The 19,697-nt window shown below is 62.1% G+C and overlaps 2 protein-coding genes across 3 annotated transcripts; one reads left to right on the forward strand and one right to left on the reverse strand.

The window, feature by feature from the left end:
• Positions 1-955: 955 nt before the first annotated feature.
• CTSZ (cathepsin Z) lies at positions 956-8,837 on the forward strand. Its single transcript, XM_036244575.1, has 6 exons — positions 956-1,101; positions 1,445-1,608; positions 5,232-5,411; positions 7,114-7,264; positions 7,408-7,570; positions 8,259-8,837. The coding sequence occupies exons 1-6, from the start codon at positions 956-958 to the stop codon at positions 8,367-8,369; spliced, it is 915 nt and encodes a 304-aa protein (XP_036100468.1). The 3' UTR covers positions 8,370-8,837.
• Positions 8,838-8,897: 60 nt separating this feature from the next.
• On the reverse strand, positions 8,898-19,566 carry NELFCD (negative elongation factor complex member C/D). 2 transcript variants are annotated; one of them, XR_004957052.1, is made up of 15 exons: positions 19,465-19,566; positions 16,569-16,684; positions 16,232-16,341; positions 15,096-15,205; positions 14,037-14,144; positions 13,421-13,573; positions 13,104-13,234; positions 12,387-12,552; positions 12,007-12,141; positions 11,489-11,628; positions 10,720-10,834; positions 10,208-10,303; positions 9,882-9,933; positions 9,361-9,490; positions 8,898-9,268 (listed from the first exon to the last, which is right to left on the reverse strand). XR_004957052.1 is itself a non-coding variant. In XM_036244574.1 (15 exons), the coding sequence occupies exons 1-15, from the start codon at positions 19,549-19,551 to the stop codon at positions 9,234-9,236; spliced, it is 1,773 nt and encodes a 590-aa protein (XP_036100467.1). In that variant the 5' UTR covers positions 19,552-19,566; the 3' UTR covers positions 8,898-9,233. The 2 variants fall into 2 exon arrangements, 1 of the variants encoding a protein (XP_036100467.1); XM_036244574.1 differs by having other exon boundaries at positions 9,793-9,933.
• Between the last annotated feature and the right edge of the window lie 131 nt (positions 19,567-19,697).

The raw sequence follows: 19,697 nt of genomic DNA on the forward strand, positions 1-19,697 counted from the left end.
ACTGCTGGACGTCCAGGAGGCAGTCGTTTTGATTTCTGATGGCCAGCCGGGCACAGACCCGGGGAGGGGCCCAGGGCCCGGGGAGGGTGCCCCCTTAGGAGGGCAGCTCAAGTTCACACGGGGAGCCCCCCGCCAAGGCCTGTGCCGACCCTTTCCCTGCAGGCGGAGGCCCACCGCAGCAGGAGCACCGGAGGGGCTGACTCTTCAGTTATGAAATCGGGGCCGGGGGTCCCCACTTCTGCTTTTGGTTCCGCATTTGACCGCGAAGAGTTTTGTCAGCCGGAAATCTCTCCCAGCATCTTTGGTAGCTGGAATGTAGAACTGACGTTTCTGCACCAGGGAGTTTCTGCTTGGGGGCACTGACCCTCTGGAAGGCCGAGCTCCCAGAGCGCCTGGGCCTTGGCAAAGTGGGGTCAGAAAGCCAGGCCAGGGCACAACCCAGGGACAGAGGCTCAGCTCCAGGACTTGGGGAGATCCCTGCCCATTCCCAGGGAGGCCCGGGACCAGGAGGGATGTGGGGACAGGGGCACCTCTCCAGCATCAAGGGTCTCAAGAATCCACATTTAGACCTTACTGTCCCCACCGCACGCCCGCCCCGGCCCCTCAAAGTCTGACGAGGATGTGCTCGGTCCAGCCACCAAGCCACGTGGCTGGTGGCCAGTGGCGAGGTCTGGCCCGGGCTGGCTGCGCGCTCAGCGCCTGACCCCGGCTTCGGCCCCTCCCCCGCCCGGGGCGCGCAGGCTGCTGGCTCAGGGAGGCTCTGCCCGGGCAGCCGGGGCGTGGCCGGGGTCACCGGGGCAGGAGCGGGCGCCCCGCCCCGGGGGTGTGTCCGGGCACCGGGCCGCCACCTTAAGGGCCGGGTGGGGCCTGGGCCAGAGCGCGAGGCCGGCGGGGCGCGGGCGGAGGGGCACCGGCGCAGGATCCGCATCGGGACCGCACGGGACAGGCCGGGATCATGGCGTCGTCGGGGCCGGCGGGGCCGCTGCCGCTGCTGCTGCTCCTGCTGCTGGCGGGCGCGGCCCGGGCCGGCCTGCACTTCCGCCCGGGCCAGAGCTGCTACCGGCCCCTGCGCGGGGACCAGCTGGCCGGCCTGGGGCGCAGGTCCGCGGTGGGGGCCGGCCCCTCCCGGGGCTTCGCGCACTCCCGCCTCCTGGGGTCCCTGCCGCCTCCTTGGGGCGCCTTGCCTCCCCTGACCTTTGAGGGTCAAATGCAGTTTGGGGGTTTCTCTGCTCTTTCACATCCCTGGAGCCCTGGGATTTGCGGTGCCTGCCTCCAGCATCCGGAGCAGAGCTTGGGGCGCAGCCTGCTTCCTGCATTTGGGGGCTGGCCGGTGTGAGAGGGGCTCACGTGACTGGGCGCTGGGTCCCACTCCCTCTCATTTTGGGGAGGAGGGGGGGCCCCAGGAGCCCCAGTACTGACTCTGTTGGTGGTGGTCTCTCCCCAGGACATACCCGAGGCCTCATGAGTACCTGTCCCCATCGGATCTGCCCAAGAGCTGGGACTGGCGCAGCGTGAATGGGGTCAACTATGCCAGCGTCACCCGGAACCAGCACATCCCTCAGTACTGCGGCTCCTGCTGGGCCCACGGCAGCACCAGCGCCATGGCGGGTAGGTGGGGCGAGGCCTCGGCCGTGGGCCAGGACGGCACCGGGCGACCACAGCCCAGGTCCCAGGACTCTGACCCAGGGGAGCTGACTGCCGCTGCCCCCACCACCGAGGAGGCCAGTGGCCCAGGTGGACCACGCCCACCGCAGGGTGGACCTGCCTGGGCCCGTGGGTGCCAGGAGTCACTAAAACCAGTGGCTCCCAGGGGCCTTCTCTGTCCCAAAACTTGTGACCCTGGCCACTTGGGATGGAGCCAGAAATGCCAGCTCAGTGAACCCCCTCCCTGTGCCTTGGCGGGAAATGACACTCCTTCAGACAGCAGCTGACAGTTGAGGTGCGCTAAGCCCTGTCCCCTTTCCTCCTCTGGGCCTTAGCCGCTGGCCAGCACCGGGTGACAGGGGTCGCAGAGCCCTGCTGTGATCTGCCAGCGGGAGGAGGGACAGGGGAGAGGCCGGCCCCAGGGCAGCTCCGCGGCCTCAGTGGTAGCAGGGTCCCAGGAGCACTGCAGTCCTCAGAGAAGGGACTCTGCCGCTGGGCAGCTGCCCCAGAGGGCGGGGCGCTTCTCCGCCGCCGGAGCTCACTGGGCAGGCCCGCTGAAGGAGTGGCGTCTGGCGGGGTCTCCTGGGTGGCCCTGCCCCACCTCAGGGGACTAGTGAGACCTTGGGGACCGCAGCACACACCCACCCTGCAGGGCAGGTAGGCTGAGGCCTCTGTGAAGGTGCAGAAGCCTCTGGGAGCTGGGAGGCAGGAGGTAGTGCCAGAGGGTTAGCCACTGGGCACCGCGAGACGTGGGCCAGGAAGGCAGGGTATGGCAGCCTCAAGGCAGAGGGCCATGGCAAAGGTTGGGCAGGCGGGCAGGGGTGGCAGGCTCCGGGGAGGAAGTGAGAAGTCCTTGTGGCAGGGCCCCAGCGGGGGAGGGGAGGGGACTGCCCAAGTGGCCTGGTGAAGCTTGAAGGAGCTGAGAGAGGGAGTCACGTGCCCAGATTTGCATTCGGCCTCAGATGCACAGGGGCCTGGGAGTGGGTGGCTGGGGCCCGCCTTGGACTAGTCTCTTTCCAGATGGGCGACCGGCCACACTTCTGCGCCTCCTGTGTTCTCCTCGAACCTTACGTTTTCCCCAGCAGCAGGCGGTCCCTCCTCTCTCACTGAGAAAACAGAAGCCCCCAGAAGGGGACTTCCATGGGTGCCTGGCCCAGCTGCCGCCAGTGCAGCTGGCCGTCGTGTCTGCCTTCCTCCCAGTCCCTGGGCGTCAAAGGTGTGACTCCTTTGCCAAGACCCCCTGCCTGTGCTCAGGCTTGGCCGTCACTGTGAGCAGAGCAGGGGCCGGCGCTCAGCCCACCTGCTGCCCCTGCTGGGCTCCCTGCTTCCTCTTCTCCATCCTTGAGCCCACTGCAGCCTCACGGCATGGGCAGCATCCCTGCCAAGGTCGCCAGCAAGGGGCCACCGTGGCGGCAGGGCCGTGGTCAGCCAGGGCCTCCACCTGTGGGCTGTGCTTCCTCTCCTCCCCGTGGGACCCTTTCGGCACGGCCCACCTCCTCCGGCTCCCGTCCTCCAGGGTCACCAGTGAACCCAGGTCCCAGGACTGAGCCTCCGCCCGAACTGTCCCTGGGCTTTACGCCGCCCGCCCACGCCCCCCTCGCTGGGACACCTGCCACCCCGCAGACCTCATCTGTTCAGACCGAGTACCCATCCTTCCCACCGCCAGCTCACCCCTGGGGAGGAGAGAACGTCCAAACCTCTAGCACAGTCTGTAGGGGTTTATTTGAGCCCAGACGAGACAGTTACCAGGAAGCCACATCTCGGAGGCTCCAGAGGGGTTTCACTTCTCCCTGCCCTGGTGGTTGAGGAGGGGCTGTGGCGCCGCTGCAGGGAGCTGAGGGACCAGTCACGGGGCTCTCCCGCGGTGGTTTCCCTGGAGGGGACCCGAAAGCAGTGTGTTCCTCGGATGCTCGGGACGATGGACAGGGCCGGCTTATGGCACGAGTCAGGGCCTTACTGCAGTGAGTCTCGTCCGCCCGCCGTCACCTGCCCGCTGGGAGCGTGCGATCAGCTCACCGTGAGCTTACGTTCCCTAGAACCCCTTTTCCAGCCGCACCCCCACCCGGTTCCCCTTGGTTCTCCCCAGCTGAGTGAGCTCAGGGAAAACACCATCCTCCCCGTCACCCAGGCCAAAGCTCGAGTCACGCCCGATTCCTGTTTCCTGTCCCTCGTACAGTCCTGCGACATCTTGTCTATTCAAAATCAGAGTATCTCGCGAATTCCTCCACATCTTCCCCCTCCACCGGGACACCTCAGCCTGAACCCCCACATCCAGCACCTGGCCTTGTCCCGGAGCCGCTGGGCTGGTCTCCCTGCGGCTGGTCACAAGCAGCTGGACTGAGCCTGGTCAAACCCAGGTCGGGTCATGTTTCTGTTCTGCCGGAAACCCCTAGGATTTCACGCAGATCAAACAAAACCCTTCCTTGGTCTGCCTTGGTCCCTGGCTCGTGTGGGGACCCAGCTTGGATGCCACGGGCTGGAGCACTGGAGGGACCATCTCCCGCCAGGACCCGGCTCCCCCAGACCCTCCTGTCCAGAGATGCCACCCTCTGCACCTGTTGCCCCCACCCCGAAGCCTCTCCCTCGTTTTGCTCAATCACTTCCTGCTTCATACTTGCACAATGACATTTGCTTATCGTCCTTTGTCCCCACCACATGGACCTCTGCCTAGAAGCTGAGGAGGGTCTGGGCTGTAGGAGGAGGAGATGCCCGGAGGGGCTGTGGAGGGCTCTGAGCTGGAGGAGGTAGCCTGGCGGGCGGGCAGCTGAGATCACCTCGGGACAGTGGAAGTGGGACGTGGGGACTGGAGTAGGGTTGGCTGCAGGTCTGTGGGCCAGGTGGGTGCGGTGACCACCTGTGACTCTCCCTGGCTGTCCAGAGCGGGTGTGGGCCCCTGCCAGCCTCCCCACCAGGGTTTGTTGGCCTTCCACTCACTGCCTGGTGGTCCTGGGCTGGACGGGCTCACGGAGGTGCCCTCCTGCCCTGGCCCTTCCAGCTCCTCAACAGGCATTCACGGGCATCACGGGCATCTCGGGCTGGGTAGACAGGCCCCCCACATGCTGCTTCCAGTCGGTGGTGTGGGCAGGAACAGTGCAGGGGAGACTGCTTTGGAGAGCCGAGGCTCTGGAGAAGGCCCGCCGGAGAGGGGCAGGGTGGCCGCCGGAGAGGGGCAGGGTGGCCGCCGGAGAGGGGCAGGGTGGCCGCCGCAGCACCTGGGCGAGCTGGGTGCTGACCCCCGTGGGCGCTAACCCCCACGGCGCTGACCCCCGTGGGCGCTAACCCCCACGGCGCTGACCCTCGTGGGCGCTGACTCCTGCGGGTGCTGACCCCCGTGGGCGCTGATCCCCGTGGGCGCTGACTCCCGCGGGCGCTGATCCCCGTGGGCGCTGATCCCCGTGGGCACTGACTCCCACGGCACCGACCCTCGTGGGTGCTGACTCCCACGGGTGCTGACTCCCGTGGGCGCTGACTCCCGTGGGTGCTGACCCCCGTGGGTGCTGACTCCCGTGGGCGCTGACTCCCGTGGGCGCTGACCCCCGTGGGCGCTGACCCCCGTGGGCGCTGATTCCCACTGTGCTCCCTTGCAGATCGGATCAACATCAAGAGGAAGGGGGCGTGGCCCTCCACCCTCCTGTCTGTGCAGCACGTCATCGACTGCGCGGAGGCTGGCTCGTGCGAGGGGGGCAATGACCTGGAGGTGTGGTCCTACGCCCACAAGCACGGCATCCCCGACGAGACCTGCAACAACTACCAGGCCAAGGACCAGGGTAGGCCCCGTCTGCCCTGCCTCCCTCTTCCCAGGGAAAAGGTGGCCTGAGCCAGCCGATCCGGGCTCCTCACTCTGGTTGGGGCACCAAGGGAGGCTTGAACCTGTGGGTTTGGGGGAGCAGGGAGCTGGATGGAGCCCACAGTCCTTGTTAAGACCCCCAGAAAAGACCTGGCGAGGGGTGTCTCCAGCCTTGTGTCCCTGGGGCTGGCGGTGGTTTGGGGTTCTGACGTGTTGGCTTCTTGGTGGTTTCATGGGCCTTTGTGAGGCACAGGTGGCCATTACCCAGGGACAAGGAAGGTTTCCGGGAACCGGGTGCGGAGCGCAGGCCCAACTGGAAGAACTTGGCTTTGGCCCAGTTCCCACCCCAGACCCTGGGCCGTGTGCATTCAGGTGGATCTGGAGCCCGGGGGCCCTGCCTGCACCAGCAGACCTCAGCTGGCCCCGAGTCCCCTGGAGTTGGCACGCTCCTTGCAGGCGGCTCCCCTTGGAAAGGTCTGAGCCCCAAGCCCAGGGTTGGCAGTGTTGTCACCTGCCTGTCGGAGCGCCCTCGCGGCTGGACCAGAGCTGGGACCATTCCAAGGCTCTGAGACGGGAAGGGGGGCCCAGGTGCTTTCCCACCCCCGCCCTCGTGCCCGCTGAAGCACACCGGGGAGGCAGGCAGGCACCGTGCCACACGCCGGGCCCTCGGCTTGCCGCCCGGGCCACAGTGCCCAGCCACACAGAATCCCCCGGACTGGTTGGGTGAGTCTCGCTGGTGGTAAAGGCACCAGGTGTCGGAGAGCCCGAGAGGGACCGATGAAGGGAGGAGGGAGTGACCGCGAGGAGCCAGGGACCAGGCGTGCCCTGGGGCCTCCCCGGCCTGCTCAGCCCCGAACCGGTCTCGTCCAGCCCAGGCCAGGCCCCTGTGACCTACCTAGCGTGACGGGCGGACGGGACTCCTCAGGAACCTGACTTGGCAGTAAATAGCCTTGGTGACCAAAGGACACACCAAGCCAGTTTCATCCTTAAGGAGTCTCATGTCCTGGACAGATAAGAGACCATAACAGCCATATAGGTGACACGGGAGCCGCCTAATTCTTAATGTCACCTCAAACCAAAAGAATCAAAAAACGTTATTTTTTCCAAATGATTGGCCTCTTCTCCAGCCAGCAGTAGTCATCTTAAGAGCCAATCACTGGCCCTGGCCGGTTTGGCTCAGCGGTTAGAGCGTCGGCCTGCGGTCCGGAGAGACCCGGGTTCGGTTACCGCTAAGGGCATGTCCCTCGGTTGCAGTTTGTCCCCGGCCCTGGTCGGTTGTGCGGGTGGCAGCCACTCGATGTGTCCCTTTCACATCGATGTTTCTCTCTCTCTCTCTGTTCCTCTCTCTCCCTCCCACTCTACCTGAACAAAAAATGGAAAAATGTCCTCGGATGAGGATAAAAAAAAAAAGAGCCAATCACTGGACCACACTCTTCAGCTGTGGCGTATTGGGGGCGGGGCTTCTCGGGCCTTTAAAGGAGAAGGAAGCGAGGCTGTGTTGAGCGCCTACTGCGTGCTGGGGGTGGGTGTTCTTGGCCAAGGCTCGGGCCAGAGCCTGTCCTGACTCCCGTGCAGCTGCAGGAGCGCCTGGCGGTGAGGTGACCTCGGTCAGTGAGCCGGGGGCTTGGGTCTGGGTGCCCACGCAGCGGGTTCCTGAGGCCTCACGTCGACTCTGCCCCCAGAGTGTGACAAGTTCAACCAGTGCGGCACGTGCACGGAGTTCAAGGAGTGCCAGCCCATCCAGAACTACACCCTCTGGAAGGTGGGCGACTACGGCCGGGTCTCGGGGAGGGCGAAGATGATGGCAGAGATCTACGCCAACGGCCCCATCAGGTGAGCGGGGCTGGCTGCGGGGCAGCCCCGGGCCGCGTCGCGGGCTGGGGGCCAGACACCAGGCCCTCAGCTGCCCGGCGTCCTCGGTTGACTTCCTCCTTGATTCACACCTGAAGCACGACCCTGTGCCCGCTCCCCCGCAGCTGCGGGATAATGGCCACAGAAAAGATGGTGAACTACACCGGAGGCATCTACACGGAGTACCAGGAGCAGAGCTACATTAACCACATCGTTTCCGTGGCCGGCTGGGGCGTCAGCGAGGGGGCCGAGTACTGGATCGTCCGGAACTCCTGGGGTGAACCATGGGTAAGGTGTTCCCACAGAAACTCCCCTGCGGCTTTGTGGCTAGGGGCTCTGGCCGAGCAGGCACGTGATGTGGGGTGACTGTGAGCTGTGGGGGGGCCATTCAGCAGCCCCTGGGCCCGTCCTCCAGGTGCCAGTAGCAGTGACCACCAGGCCATCTCCAGGCGTGGCGGGGTCCCTGGGGGATGGGTGGTGGTGGGCACAGGGGAAGTGCAGGGCAGCTCACTGACCCCTCGCGGCCCGCTCACCCTGCCCGTCGGTCCTGGCTCCGCTCAGCAGTCCTGTGTCACTTGCTCACACTTTTGGTTTGGGTCACACATCCAGGGGAGATAGACTGGCTGCCAGAATGTTCATTCTAAGACGTCGAATGACCCACAGACGGTGTAAGACACAGACACCCGTGGTTATGGAGTGGGGGCAGGGACCCCTGTCAAAGTGACGAGGTGCCAGGCCTCTGCAGGAGGAATCAGTAGGCAGTTCAGTCATCTGGGCCACAGCATCCACGTTTGGTTCTGTGAGTTCGCTTTGGCAGGCAGGGCCGTGCCCCCCTCAGGTTAAGTATTACTGACCGGAAGATTCCCCAGGGGCATTGCAAGCAGGGTCCTGCCTGGAAGGGGTGCAGTGGGCAGTGGCGGGCGGTCTGCATGCTGGGGGCTCGGCCCAGGGGCTGACCGAGCTCCCGCTGTCGCAGGGCGAGCGTGGCTGGATGCGGATCGTGACCAGCACCTACAGAGGCGGGAAGGGCGCGGAGTACAACCTTGCTATCGAGAACAGCTGCTCCTTCGGGGACGTCGTCGTTTGAGGCAGAGGTCTCACGGGAGCAGCTCTTGAGGCAGCATCATGAACCATGACCAGAGGGGCCCTGGGGGGTGGGGGGACACTGCCGTGGTTTGGAGGATCTGGGGGCTGCCCACGAAGCCGCACTGCTGTCCGGCCGGCGAGGGCTGAACACCGAGGGCGCCCGTCTTGAGGACGGACGGACTCGGTCCTGGCCGAGCACATCCCCGGGCAGAGTCCCAGGACGCAGACACCAGCGCAGGGCGGGTCCCCTGCAGGACTGGAGGGAGCCTCGACCTGCACAAGATGTGATCGCAAGACATCCACCATGTCGCCTCCACTCTCTCCGACTGACGGCTTGGTATTTCCTTGGCAACTGTGGTCTGTGATGTGAACCTACCACCATTCTTTTGTCACCTTGGGAGGAGGGGGGGGGAGGGGACGGCAGTTTCAAGCTGCCCAGGTGATGAATAAAACCCGGGACTTCACCAGAGGACGGAGCCTGAGCGTGCCTTCTTCACACGACAGCCACACACAGACAGACACGGGCCACTCTTTCCAACCCAGTGGGAAGGTTTTATTGGTTCTTGGGAAATTAAAACAATGAAATAAAAGAACTCATCGGGTTCTCGTGAGCAAACGTAAGTCAGCTTGGCGAGCAGTCATTTAGTGTCCGTTCCGAATTCCCCCCACCGCGGGCGGGACGGGAGCCCAGCCCACAGGGGGAGGACTAAGTGGGCTGCCCAGCAGGCACGGCGCGGGCCAGCCTTCCACTGACCCTGCGGGCAGCCTCCCTTCACAAAGCCTCCATCCCCTCCCGAGAACGTTCCTTCAGTCTAGAAGGCGCACTCCATCCTGGTCTGGAATGTTCTGCCCGGCTCCGGAGTGGTCAGTTCACCAGGATGAAGTTGGACTTGCAGTGAGCTGGAACAGACGGGGGGACAGGCAGTCACAAGCTAGAAGGGGGAGGTTAGAAACCACACCTACACCGCAGCGGAGGGACGCGCCCAGCCCACCTATAAACTCCGTCACGGGGTCGTGTTCGCCCTCCGTCTTGATGGTGCCCGCGATGCTGTCATTCTCCAGGATGGGCAGGAAGAGCTGCACGAAGTCAGAGGTGTAGGGAGGGGCGATGACGTCCAGCACCTGGGAGGAGACAGCAGGTCACGCCTCCCGCACGCCCGCGAGCAGCGTGGCGCCAGGGCTGCTGCACTGCCGTCCAGTCTGGAGCAACCCCAGCGCGCCCCGCAACAGAGGCAGTGCCCAGCACTGGGCCCGGGGAGGAGCGGGCTCAGCAGTGCAGCAGGTCGGGGGCTGGGAGACTGGCACCCATGTCACCAGCACCGGCACAGCTATCAGAGCAGTTCTCGGGTTAGGGACAAATGCACTCAGTCAAACCGAAGGGCACTGTAAGGTACAAAACGTGAAACAAATGACGTGTTGCTGACCTCGGTTACAAAATAGCGAATGAGTGAAATGTCAGTGTCCAGCTTCTCCAGACACTTTCGGATGTAACTGACAACAGGAAGTACGTAACCTCGACTCAGCAGGTGCACCATCCTGTCCAGCAGGGTCTTCTTCAACTCAAGCTGCAAGAGGGGACAGAGTGAGAGAGGGCCCGCTGCCGGCCGCCCCGCAGACCCCAGAGGGGGCCCGCTCCCGGCCGCCCCGCAGACCCCAGAGGGGGCCCGCTCCCGGCCGCCCCGCAGACCCCAGAGGGGGCCCGCTGCCGGCCGCCCCGCAGACCCCAGAGGGGGCCCGCTCCCGGCCGCCCCGCAGACCCCAGAGGGGGCCCGCTGCCGGCCGCCCCGCAGACCCCAGAGGGGGCCCGCTGCCGGCCGCCCCGCAGACCCTGCCGCTCACCTGCTCCATTACGTCCAGCTGGGAGTGCTCCGTCTCAAAGAGCTTCACGAGCAGCTGCAGGACCTGGGGGTGCAGGAGCTGGTGGCAGGTGCTGATCTGCAAAAAAGCCAAGAAACCTGCTGAGCTCAAAGGGTGGCCCGGGCTCCTCGCCAGCAACAAAGAGCACTGCCACGGCCAGCAGACGGCTCACCCTGGCAGCAGTGCCCTGCGCTGCCCGGGCCGGTGCTGCACTGATAAATCTCAGCCAGCCAGTCAATGAAACAAGGTCCTCAAAAGAAAATCCTCTTTTAGAATAAGAATAACTCGCTTTGATGACAGTATCTCCAGTCACTGGTGTGCTGGACACAGGCACAGACAGCGCGGCAGGTCCTTGAATGTGTCCGACGGCACCGTCCCCTAAGAGCTGGTGGGAGGCACCGCTCTGGTTTCTGTGCATTAGCCTCCAGCCTGCTCGTTCCCTCCGAGTGGCAGCACCCACACGGTGGGCGTTAGCCGGCGTGGCCCCGGCCTACCTCATCCAGCAGCGCCAGGTGCACCGGGGTGTGGTCCGTCTGCAGCTGGAAGTACCGCGGCTCTGACACGGTCCAGTCCACCCACTTCAGCACGCCCATCGCCACCACTGGGAACCTGCCGGCAGGAAGGCACGGAGCTCCTTCAACGTCTTTCCGAAAACAGACGCCAAAACCAGACAAGGTCAGTCTACCCATCAATTCTTCACACGCTCTGCACGGAGATGCCCATCCGTGAGGGAGGAGACTGCGCGTCCTGCCGTGCGGTGAGGAAGCGCATCAGCCTTGGGCTCCTTGACCCTCCTCCGTGCCTGACGGCCGGCATCCCTGCAAACCCAGGGCAGCGGCGGCGGGCTGAGGTCCATGTTCCTTAGCAAACCCTCTCCCTGTCCTATAGCACAGGCTAACGGGAGAGATTCAAGTGCCCAAGAGAACACCGTTTGGAAGCTCTTCTAGTGAATTCTTACAGACATGACTGGCATAAATGTTGGTCTAACTTTGACTGTAAATAGACCCTCCTCTCCAAGTCAATTTTCATAACTCTGGCTGGCCTTCCTTGGTGTAGTTTAATTCATGAACAAACAGACTTCTGCTGAGGACCACCTGAAAATTACGCAGCTAAAACACCTTCAAGTTCTCTATATACACGCCAACAAAAAATACGTAAGATAAGTCTCTCTCAAGCTCCTGGGGGTTTTTGAGCCTTTCCTAGGAAAGCCAGGCTGCCTCCCCACCGGAGGACGGAGCTGAGGGCGAGGTGCTGTCGGCTCACCGAATGCACTGGTAGAGAGTGCTCAGCTCGGCCACCAGCTCAGAGGCCCCTTTGTTCTCGTTGCAGCACAGGCTGTGGACGGTCTCAATCGCCTTGGAGGTCGACTTCAGCTCATCCTTGTTGATGTTCACCCGCTTGTTCTGAAAAGACACCCCAGGCGTGAGCTGCATGGAGCACATGTCCAGCAGCTGGGGCGACCTGCTAGGAGCCCCTTCTCCCTGCGGACCCTCTCCCTCCTCTGAAGCCAGGGGTCCATGTAACTGTCACTCCCAGCCCCACAGCAGAGCGTGCAAACCAAGGGGACTGGTGTGTGCGGCTCAGGACAAAGGTCTCCTTGAGTCACAAACTTCGAGCTATAGTTTGAAGAAGGAGCAGAGATGTTCTGCACACCTTCCTGAGGCTTTTTTAGCACTGGTATGAATACACTAGACAAGACATTTCTGACACCAGACGGGCTCAGGATTTCTTTCGGCCAGAATTCCCAACGGGGAGGGGGGTGCTCGTGCCCCCGGCAGCACCTTCTTCCAGGTCTCCACCACGCTGGCCGCGTACGCCAGGATGTGGATGTACTTGTGCTTGTGGTCCTGGTTGATCCTGGCGCCGGGTTTGAAGAGCGACTGCATGAACAGGTCCAGGAAGGCCGGCACCCGGATCTGCAGGGAACACACGGCGTTGGGCCGGCAGGAGAGGCAGCAGGCAGGTCCATGCGCGCCCAGGGCAGCGGGGCCCGTGTGTGTGGGTGTGTGGGCTCCAAGGTGTGTGGGCTCCATGGGCATGGGGAAGCCAGCCAGAGCAAAAGAACATGTCAATGGGAATTTGTACCCAGACTTTCCAAAATCACCCTTCCAGTCGGCACTGGGGGTGTCCTGCTCCGCGGCAGAAAGGAAAAGCCACTTACGAGCTCAACAGGAGGCGGGTCCATGCTTGTGAACATCTTGAACAGGACTGTGATGTCGGCTGGGTTCAGGGCTCCTTTGGACAGCATGGCCCCGAGGGCCTGGCAAGCCCGAGGGTACGAGGCGGCCGTGCCTAGCGCCAGCGTGATCTGACTGGCATCGTGGCCTCTTGATGAAAACAATGATACATCCCACTGTTAATAAGGTGCAACAGATCGTTAATAACCCCTCCCTCCCCTTTCTCATTTAATGTTTTGACAGGTTTTTCCTATCTCTGCCTTTCACCGGTCCTCTGACTGACCCACGCAAACACGTGGAGCTCGTGGGGAAGGAGAGTTCCCACACAGCTCGCAGACTTCCCAAAAGGAGCTGCACCCCTCCTGCCCACCGTGTCAGGATGCTCGCGCAGAACTCAGACCAGAGCTCATCTTGCTCTGCAGCATGGGCCACTACAGTCGGACTAACACACAGCCATTTCCAGACCAGTCTGATTTGCTGCCGATAAACCCAGCTCATGAAAACACAGGCCCGCCCACCCCGGAGCTGAAGGGGCGTCGAGCACTTCAACTGCCCGCTGAGCGGCGCTCCAGGAAGCCAGCCCTCGGCACGCAGCCCGGCCACCCGCCTCCGCAGAGGCCCCCAGTCTGCGGTTATGGAAGCAGGGCACGGGGGCCTGGGGGGCACCAAGCGAGACGAGGGGAGCACAAACACTGGCTCACTTCTCCTGGGCGAAGCGCTGGACCTCCTGGGCGATCCTGCGCACCGCGGAGCCCCCCTGCTCCTCCTGGGCCAGCACGGACATCATGGCCTGGGCGAACAGGTACGTGTGCTCCCCGTGGCACACCATCTTCTGGAAAACGGATGGAGCACGTGGAGCACCGGGCGGCAGAGAGCAGGCGCCCTCGGCTCTCGGCTCTCCTGCAGGAAGTCCCCTTGGAGGGAGCTCCACCCGGATGTCTCCAGAGGAAAGGAGTGTTTCACACTGAAGAGGCTCCACCCAACTGCCTCCTTCCAATCTGGGATCAAAAGAACTTACGGCAAACTCGGGAAGATTTTTTTCAAGGTTTTCTTCTCCTCCGTCCAAAATCGTAGCCAGAGAGGTACGAAGTACTCTAGAGAACACCTCCAGCTGCTGGCAAGCTGTGGACACGCTGGTGATCTCCCCTTGGTACCCCGCATCGGAAATGAGCTACGGCATACAAAGCAGCAGCGCAACAGTGTCAACAAGGGGTGAGCACACGTGCACATGCACAGGACACTGGCCGCGTGTCATGGTGAGAGGCCAGGAGGCACTGGTCTGGGGCTCACACCTTTCCTCTGCCCCCGCGCCCCCACTGGGCTTGAGGCCGGCTCCCCCGGCTCGGGTTCCCTGTGAGTGAGATGGAGCAGACAGACCAGCATTCCTCAAGGCCCCTCTCGGGACACAACGCACTCCATAAAATGTCCCTACCAAATCCGAAAAACACCAGACATGCTGATCCAAAAGCACACACACAAATTCTTTCTCGGCGTGAGGCATGCTGAAGTGAAGATGAGGAGTTCAGCAAAAAAGCCAATGTGGTCCTTCAAAGGAGAAAGACCAGCCACCCCCGACCGACCAGAACCGCCACCGCTCACAAACACTTGTCTTTTCCCTGACTGGCCTCTCCTACCTTAACAGTGAAGTTAAGCATCAAACAGTCTGGATGGGCTTCGGCCAGTTTGTAGAAAAGATCTCTCCATGTGGTGTGCGCGATCATTTGTTCGAGCCAAGCGGGGGTCTGTCAACAGACAGACAGAAGGACAGTGAGAGACGAGGCCGTGTCGGCGTCAGTGCAGACGGCTGTTGAACAGTCACAGGACCGCGCAGGTGTGAGCAGAGCCCTGGGAGCACCGGAGGGGCCGCAGCCGAGCTGCTGCCGCCACAGGGCAGCGGAGGCCCCCGGAGGCCCAGGACTGCAGTAGCGCGGGCACAGGAGCAGCGCGCCCCGCGGCGACCGCCTACTGCGTCGGCTGTGCGCCTGAGCACACAGAGGGCAGGCCACTGAGACAGCGCCGGTGGCTCTGCCGTCGCCCGTGACGCGCCATGCTGAGGGGACTCAGCTCTCCCCTGCGTGGCTGCGGCGCTGCACTGAGCCCTCCAGCCCTCCGTGCCAAGGCTCCCCACAGGCTGCTCCGGGACACTGGCTGCGGGTGGCAGGGCTCCAGGGGCTCCAGTGAGAGGCACTGCGGTTTGCAGACTGTGCGATGCCACGGCTGAAACTTTCTGACAATCGCACTGTCATCTGGGCCCCTCCCACCCGCGTCCTTTCCACTCGCCTTTGGGGACCAGACAAGCATCACAGATCCCGTGGCCCCCTCCAGCCATCTCCCTCCCAGACCTCCTGCACACGGCCCACCACTGCCCATCCCCCTCCCAGGTGTCCTCCCAGACCTCCTGCACACGGCCCCGCCCGGCACCTGCTCTTCGGAGGATACCCACCCCACCCGAAGGGCCTGTGCCCCGAGTCAGCACGAAACGGGACGTGCGACTCTGCGGTGCCCCCTCTGGAGCTGGCACCTGTGTGCCTCCCCTCACTAGACCAAGTGTGCATCTAAAGGGCGGCCCCGGCTCGATGCACTTGTCTCACACCACCTCTTACATTTCTCACAGAACATACCACGCTCCACTTACACACGGAATTAGCAAAAGACCCTAGGAACTAGTATCGGAAGAAGAAAAGACCCCTCACCTCTCCTTCTTCAGTAAAAATAGAGTCTGCTTTCCGGGGGTCAAAGTGTTTGATCAGTAAGCTCTTCAGGTGATTCTCCACGGTCTCCTGCACCTGCGCAGGCTCAGCACCTGCAGGAGGGAGGCAACGTCTCAATTGCTGTGTGGCTTCAGGAAAGTAGACAGGTCCGGCCTATGCGTGAACCAAAGATCACAGAACTGCTTCTGACAACTGAGGATTTGGGGCCTCTTCTAAAAATTCCTACTTATTAATCATATTCAATGGCAAGAACCAAAAGGAGCAAAGCAGAATCAAGAACGTTCTAACCTTGTCTACATGGACGGGACAACTTCAAACTCGCTAAACAAGGACTAATGACCAAAAGAGACAGGCAGGAGGCTGGAAAGGCAGAGACCTGCACAGGAGGAGAGAGCGGGTGCCAGCCAGGGGACACTCATGTCTCATCACTGTGACTGCCATGCGTGGACTCATTTCCAGAAAGTACTCAGTGACTGCCTGCCGGGCTCCACTCTGACCACACTCGCTGAAAGCACAACCATCCTTGCCCTGAACTGTCCATCGTCGGCTCGCCCAGACCTCTCCCAATGGCACCAGCACACACGGCCGTCCTGTCGTTCCTCAGCACGCAGGGAGGGCCCCGCCCACGAGCCACCTCAGCACGCAGGGAGGGCCGCCCCGCCCACGAGCCACCTCGGCGGGCCGTCTGGGGCCTCGGCTACTGGATCACAAAGAAGAGTCAGGCAGAGCCCTGGCCGGTTTTGCTCAGTGGTTAGAGCATCAGCCTGTGGTCCAGAGACCCGGGTTCGGTTCCCGCTAAGGGCATGTACCTCGGTTGTAGTTTGTCCCCAGCCCTGGTTGGTCGTGTGGGTGGCAGCCACTGGTGTCCCTTTCACATCGATGTTTCTCTCTCTCTCTCTCTCTCTCTCCCCCTCCCACTCTATCTGAACAAAAAATGTCCTCAGGTGAAGATTAAAAAAAAAAAGAATCAGGCAGACAGGAAAGAAGTTCAGTTCTGACTCCCTTAAGTCTTACAATCGGGAACAAAGCAGCTTGCCAATTTATCGGCACTATAATGATCCAAAAAAAGAGGGCAGGGGGTGATGAGCAGCCAGGACAAGGGGCCACCCGCAAAGCACCTGTCTGAATGAGCCACTCGGCCAGCAGGTTGACAGTCTGGGCCACAGCGGTGTAGTTTTCGGACAAGAGCTGGATCACGTTCTCTGGAGACCCTCCTGCCTGAAAATACCTAGAAAAAGTAACAAACAGTCTCATACTAACATGAATATAGACAGGATGGGGATGGATGACAGCAGGGAGGTAGTAAGGAGGAAGACAGGTTATTAAGCTTTTTAAGTATGGAGGGGACCCCTAGAAGCCTTCCATTCCAATAACACATTATCCTTACTTTACGGGTCATCTTCCAGGTCTGTTACCTTCTCTAGATTACCGCCCCCCCCCCCCCATGCAAACCACCTCTTGAGGGTGTTGAAGATGGAGGGCTCCATGATGTAGTCCCGGGTGGCGAACTTGTGGAGGCACTCCTGCTGCACCTCTGCGTCGTCCTCTCCTTCTCCAAACTCGTCCTCCTGCTGGTGAGCAGTCCTCGTCACGACGACGCTCCTGGGTCCACTGAACGCCTCACACTGTCCCTCCCAAGTGTTCCACATGCATCACGACATGTGACCCCATGAGACTCTCATGGGGCGGCTGGACAGTGCTGAGTGGCTAAGAAAACGGGATCCAGAGCCACACCCAGTGGGTCTGTCTTGGACTCCACCGTGGAGAACCTGTGTCACACAAGCCACCTCACTTCCCTGTTGAACGCAGGACGTCACAGCACTACTCCCTCCGGGCTGTTGTGAGGAGCCCACGAGCTAACCTCTGGAAGACCCAAGCACAGGACCTGACATTTAGTAAGAGTTCAACAGACAGTCACTAGTACTGTTTTCCTACTGTTGTTTTGTATGTGCCATTTCACGCTTTCCTATTGGTCAGCGCAGTGATTCCTGAAGGCACACACCACCACCCTGCTGTTGGAAAGCAAAGACCACTGACTGGCTTCGAATCAGCAGGCCTGGCTGGATTCCAGTCCCCACTCTGCAGGGAAAGGACCTTAAGCCCATTACTGAATCCAAGGACAAAGCAGGACGAGGACATGATGAACATGGACCGAATGACCCCCGGGTCTGTCCAGCTTTCACGCCGTCGTCCTCATTAACAAGCATGTGCTTTCTCAATACTAACTATGCACCGAGCACTGTGCTTATACCCAGGACACTTAGGAAAACAGAAGACAAGGTATGTCTCTTTCCACCAACGGTTCAGACTAGTCGCAGAGACCACCCTCCATGCAACTGACTCTAAGGTAGAGCAATAGCTGGGCCAGGGCTCGGCGAACTGTGGCCCACAGCCAAATCTAGCCTCCTCTTGTTTTTGAAAATAAAATTGTATTAGAACAACAGCCACCCCCATTTTTTAACAATGTAGTGACTACTTTCCCCCTAGAACAGCAGGGTTGAGTAGCTGTGACAGAGACCCGTGCAGCCTAAAATACTGACCACCTGGGCGTTAACAGAAAGTCAGCCCTAGAAGCTCCAGCGGCGCGGTTAGCGCACGGTACTTATAGGACAGAAAAGCCAGCCCACCCCAGTGGAGACCAGGGAGTCCCCTCTGAGACCATGTCTGATGGGAAACCAGGAACCAGGCTGTGAAGGAAGACAGGATTCGCCCTGAGGCTCCTCCTCATGTCTGAGTCTTGGGCTTCACCCTGGACCCTCTTCCCGCCTCCTCCATCTTCTGTCCGGCCTTGCCACCTCCCCGCACTTAAGTCTAGAATTGAGCCTGGGTCAACTGACTGATGGATGGATATCTCTTCTTCCTCCAGACTCAAGTGTTCAAGTCTATTCTCATTTCCGTGCAGATGCCCCACAGTATTCCAAACTCATTCGATCTCAAACTGACCTCACCTTTTCCCTCTACACAGATCTTTTCCCTACAACCTATACTTTAGTAGAGGACCCCATATGTACCTGTTACTCCAAACCCACAAACTTAGGCATCCTCCCCAATCTCTCCTCCCTCCCTCTGCCCCACAGCCTGGTCCCAGAGACCGTCAGTCCCCTCCCTGGCTGGCCAGTCCCGTGGGGCCCTGCTCCCCGTCCTTCCCTCCTGCTCTGTGCTGCCCCAGGAGCAACCTGCGCCTCATGGTTCTGCCTCCTCCTGCCTCTTGATCACTTCACAGGGATGCACAGGCATCTTTACCTTAATTACTATTTTTTAATCCTCACCCAAGATATGTTTTATTATTATTATTACTGGTTCTAGAGAGAGGGAGGAGGAGCGAGAGCGCAACATTGATGGGCTGCCTCTCGTATGCACCGCCACATGAGATCAAATCTCCAACCTGAGTATGTGCCCTGACAGCAATCAAACCTCCAACCTTTGGGTGTACTTTTGGCTCCAACCAGCTGAGCCACCTGCCAGGGCCCCAGCCATCTTCATAAGCCGCCACTGACGGGTCTTGGTCAGAGGACACATCACCCTGGAGCCCTGGAGCGTGACCTCCACCCTCCAGTGGCTCACCTGGCCCGTCTCCCCTCTCGCCACCCTGATGGGCCACCTCCAGCCAGACCAAAGGCCCGCATTTCAGTAGCCCTTAGCTTCCACCTCCTGGGCTTCACCACACCTTGCAAACACGGCCCCCAGGGCTCAGGATTTGGGTCACAAAAAGGGGCCTGGCAAGCCCTTCCCGAGCTCGGCCATGCCACCCCCCACCACCTCCCTTGACCGTGGGAAGTCACCTGGCCCGCCCCTCGCACCGGTGAAGCCCTGGGGGTCGGGGCAGCCCTGGGGTCGTGGCCAGGGCCCTGGGGTCGTGGCCACGGCCCTGGGGTCAGCGGGGCACGGGCCGGCTCTGCCCTGCCTCCTGCGCAAGCGCGGAGAGCCGTCCACACGCGAGGGCCCGGGCCGGTGGCCCCGGAGCGCCGGGCTCTCGGCCCCCAGGGCGCCACGTGACTAGCGCTGTGGCATCCTGGACCGGGTGCTCCCAACACCGAACCAGCGCCAAGTTCGGCTCCTCGGACCACGTGGGTGACGGGCAGCTTGATAAGTGTCAGTGGCGACCAAGGACCTGGGGGCACTGAGCCAGGTCAGAGGTCGGCGAGTCTCCGGGAGTCAGGCTGGGACCCGCCCCCCGCACCCGCTCGCCGCCTGGGCAGCGGGGCCCACACGCGCCTGCGCAACGCCGGCGGCCGGGCGTGAGGGGCGGGCCCCGCCGGGGTGGGCGGGGGCGGGCCGGCGCGCGCCGCGTCTGCACCGCTCGGTGGCCGCGGGGCCTGCGCGGCGGGGCGGGCCCCCGGCCCCCCCTTACCTGGCCGCCGTCCGCCTCGTCGCCGCACTGGGCCGCGCTCCCGAAGTAGTCCTCGTCCATGATGGCGCCCGGCGCGTTCCCCGCCATCCTCTCCCGCGAGCAAGCGCGCGAATGCGGCGCAGGCGCACGGCGGGGCGGAGAGCGCGCGCGCGGCCCCGCCCCCCGCGTGCCTCTGCCCAAGCAGGAGGCTGGGGCGGGGCGGGGCCACGACGGGTGGGCGGGGCCCGCAGGGA

The sequence above is a fragment of the Molossus molossus genome, unplaced genomic scaffold (assembly GCF_014108415.1).
Source record: "Molossus molossus isolate mMolMol1 unplaced genomic scaffold, mMolMol1.p scaffold_m16_p_6, whole genome shotgun sequence".
NCBI lineage: Eukaryota > Metazoa > Chordata > Mammalia > Chiroptera > Molossidae > Molossus > Molossus molossus.

What these genes read in the sequence shown, in the direction of transcription:
- CTSZ (XM_036244575.1), top strand. Translation starts at nt 956, where the DNA reads ATGGCGTCGTCGGGGCCGGCGGGGCCGCTGCCGCTGCTGCTGCTCCTG. An exon ending in CAGCACCAGCGCCATGGCGG is followed by an intron (nt 1,609 to 5,231) that starts GTAGGTGGGGCG and finishes GCTCCCTTGCAG; the next exon opens with ATCGGATCAACATCAAGAGG. An exon ending in CTACCAGGCCAAGGACCAGG is followed by an intron (nt 5,412 to 7,113) that starts GTAGGCCCCGTC and finishes CTCTGCCCCCAG; the next exon opens with AGTGTGACAAGTTCAACCAG.
- NELFCD (XM_036244574.1), bottom strand. Translation starts at nt 19,551, where the DNA reads ATGGCGGGGAACGCGCCGGGCGCCATCATGGACGAGGACTACTTCGGG. An exon ending in CAGCGCTTCGCCCAGGAGAA is followed by an intron (nt 12,553 to 13,103) that starts GTGAGCCAGTGT and finishes GTTTTCATCAAG; the next exon opens with AGGCCACGATGCCAGTCAGA. An exon ending in ACCCGCCTCCTGTTGAGCTC is followed by an intron (nt 12,142 to 12,386) that starts GTAAGTGGCTTT and finishes TGTTCCCTGCAG; the next exon opens with ATCCGGGTGCCGGCCTTCCT.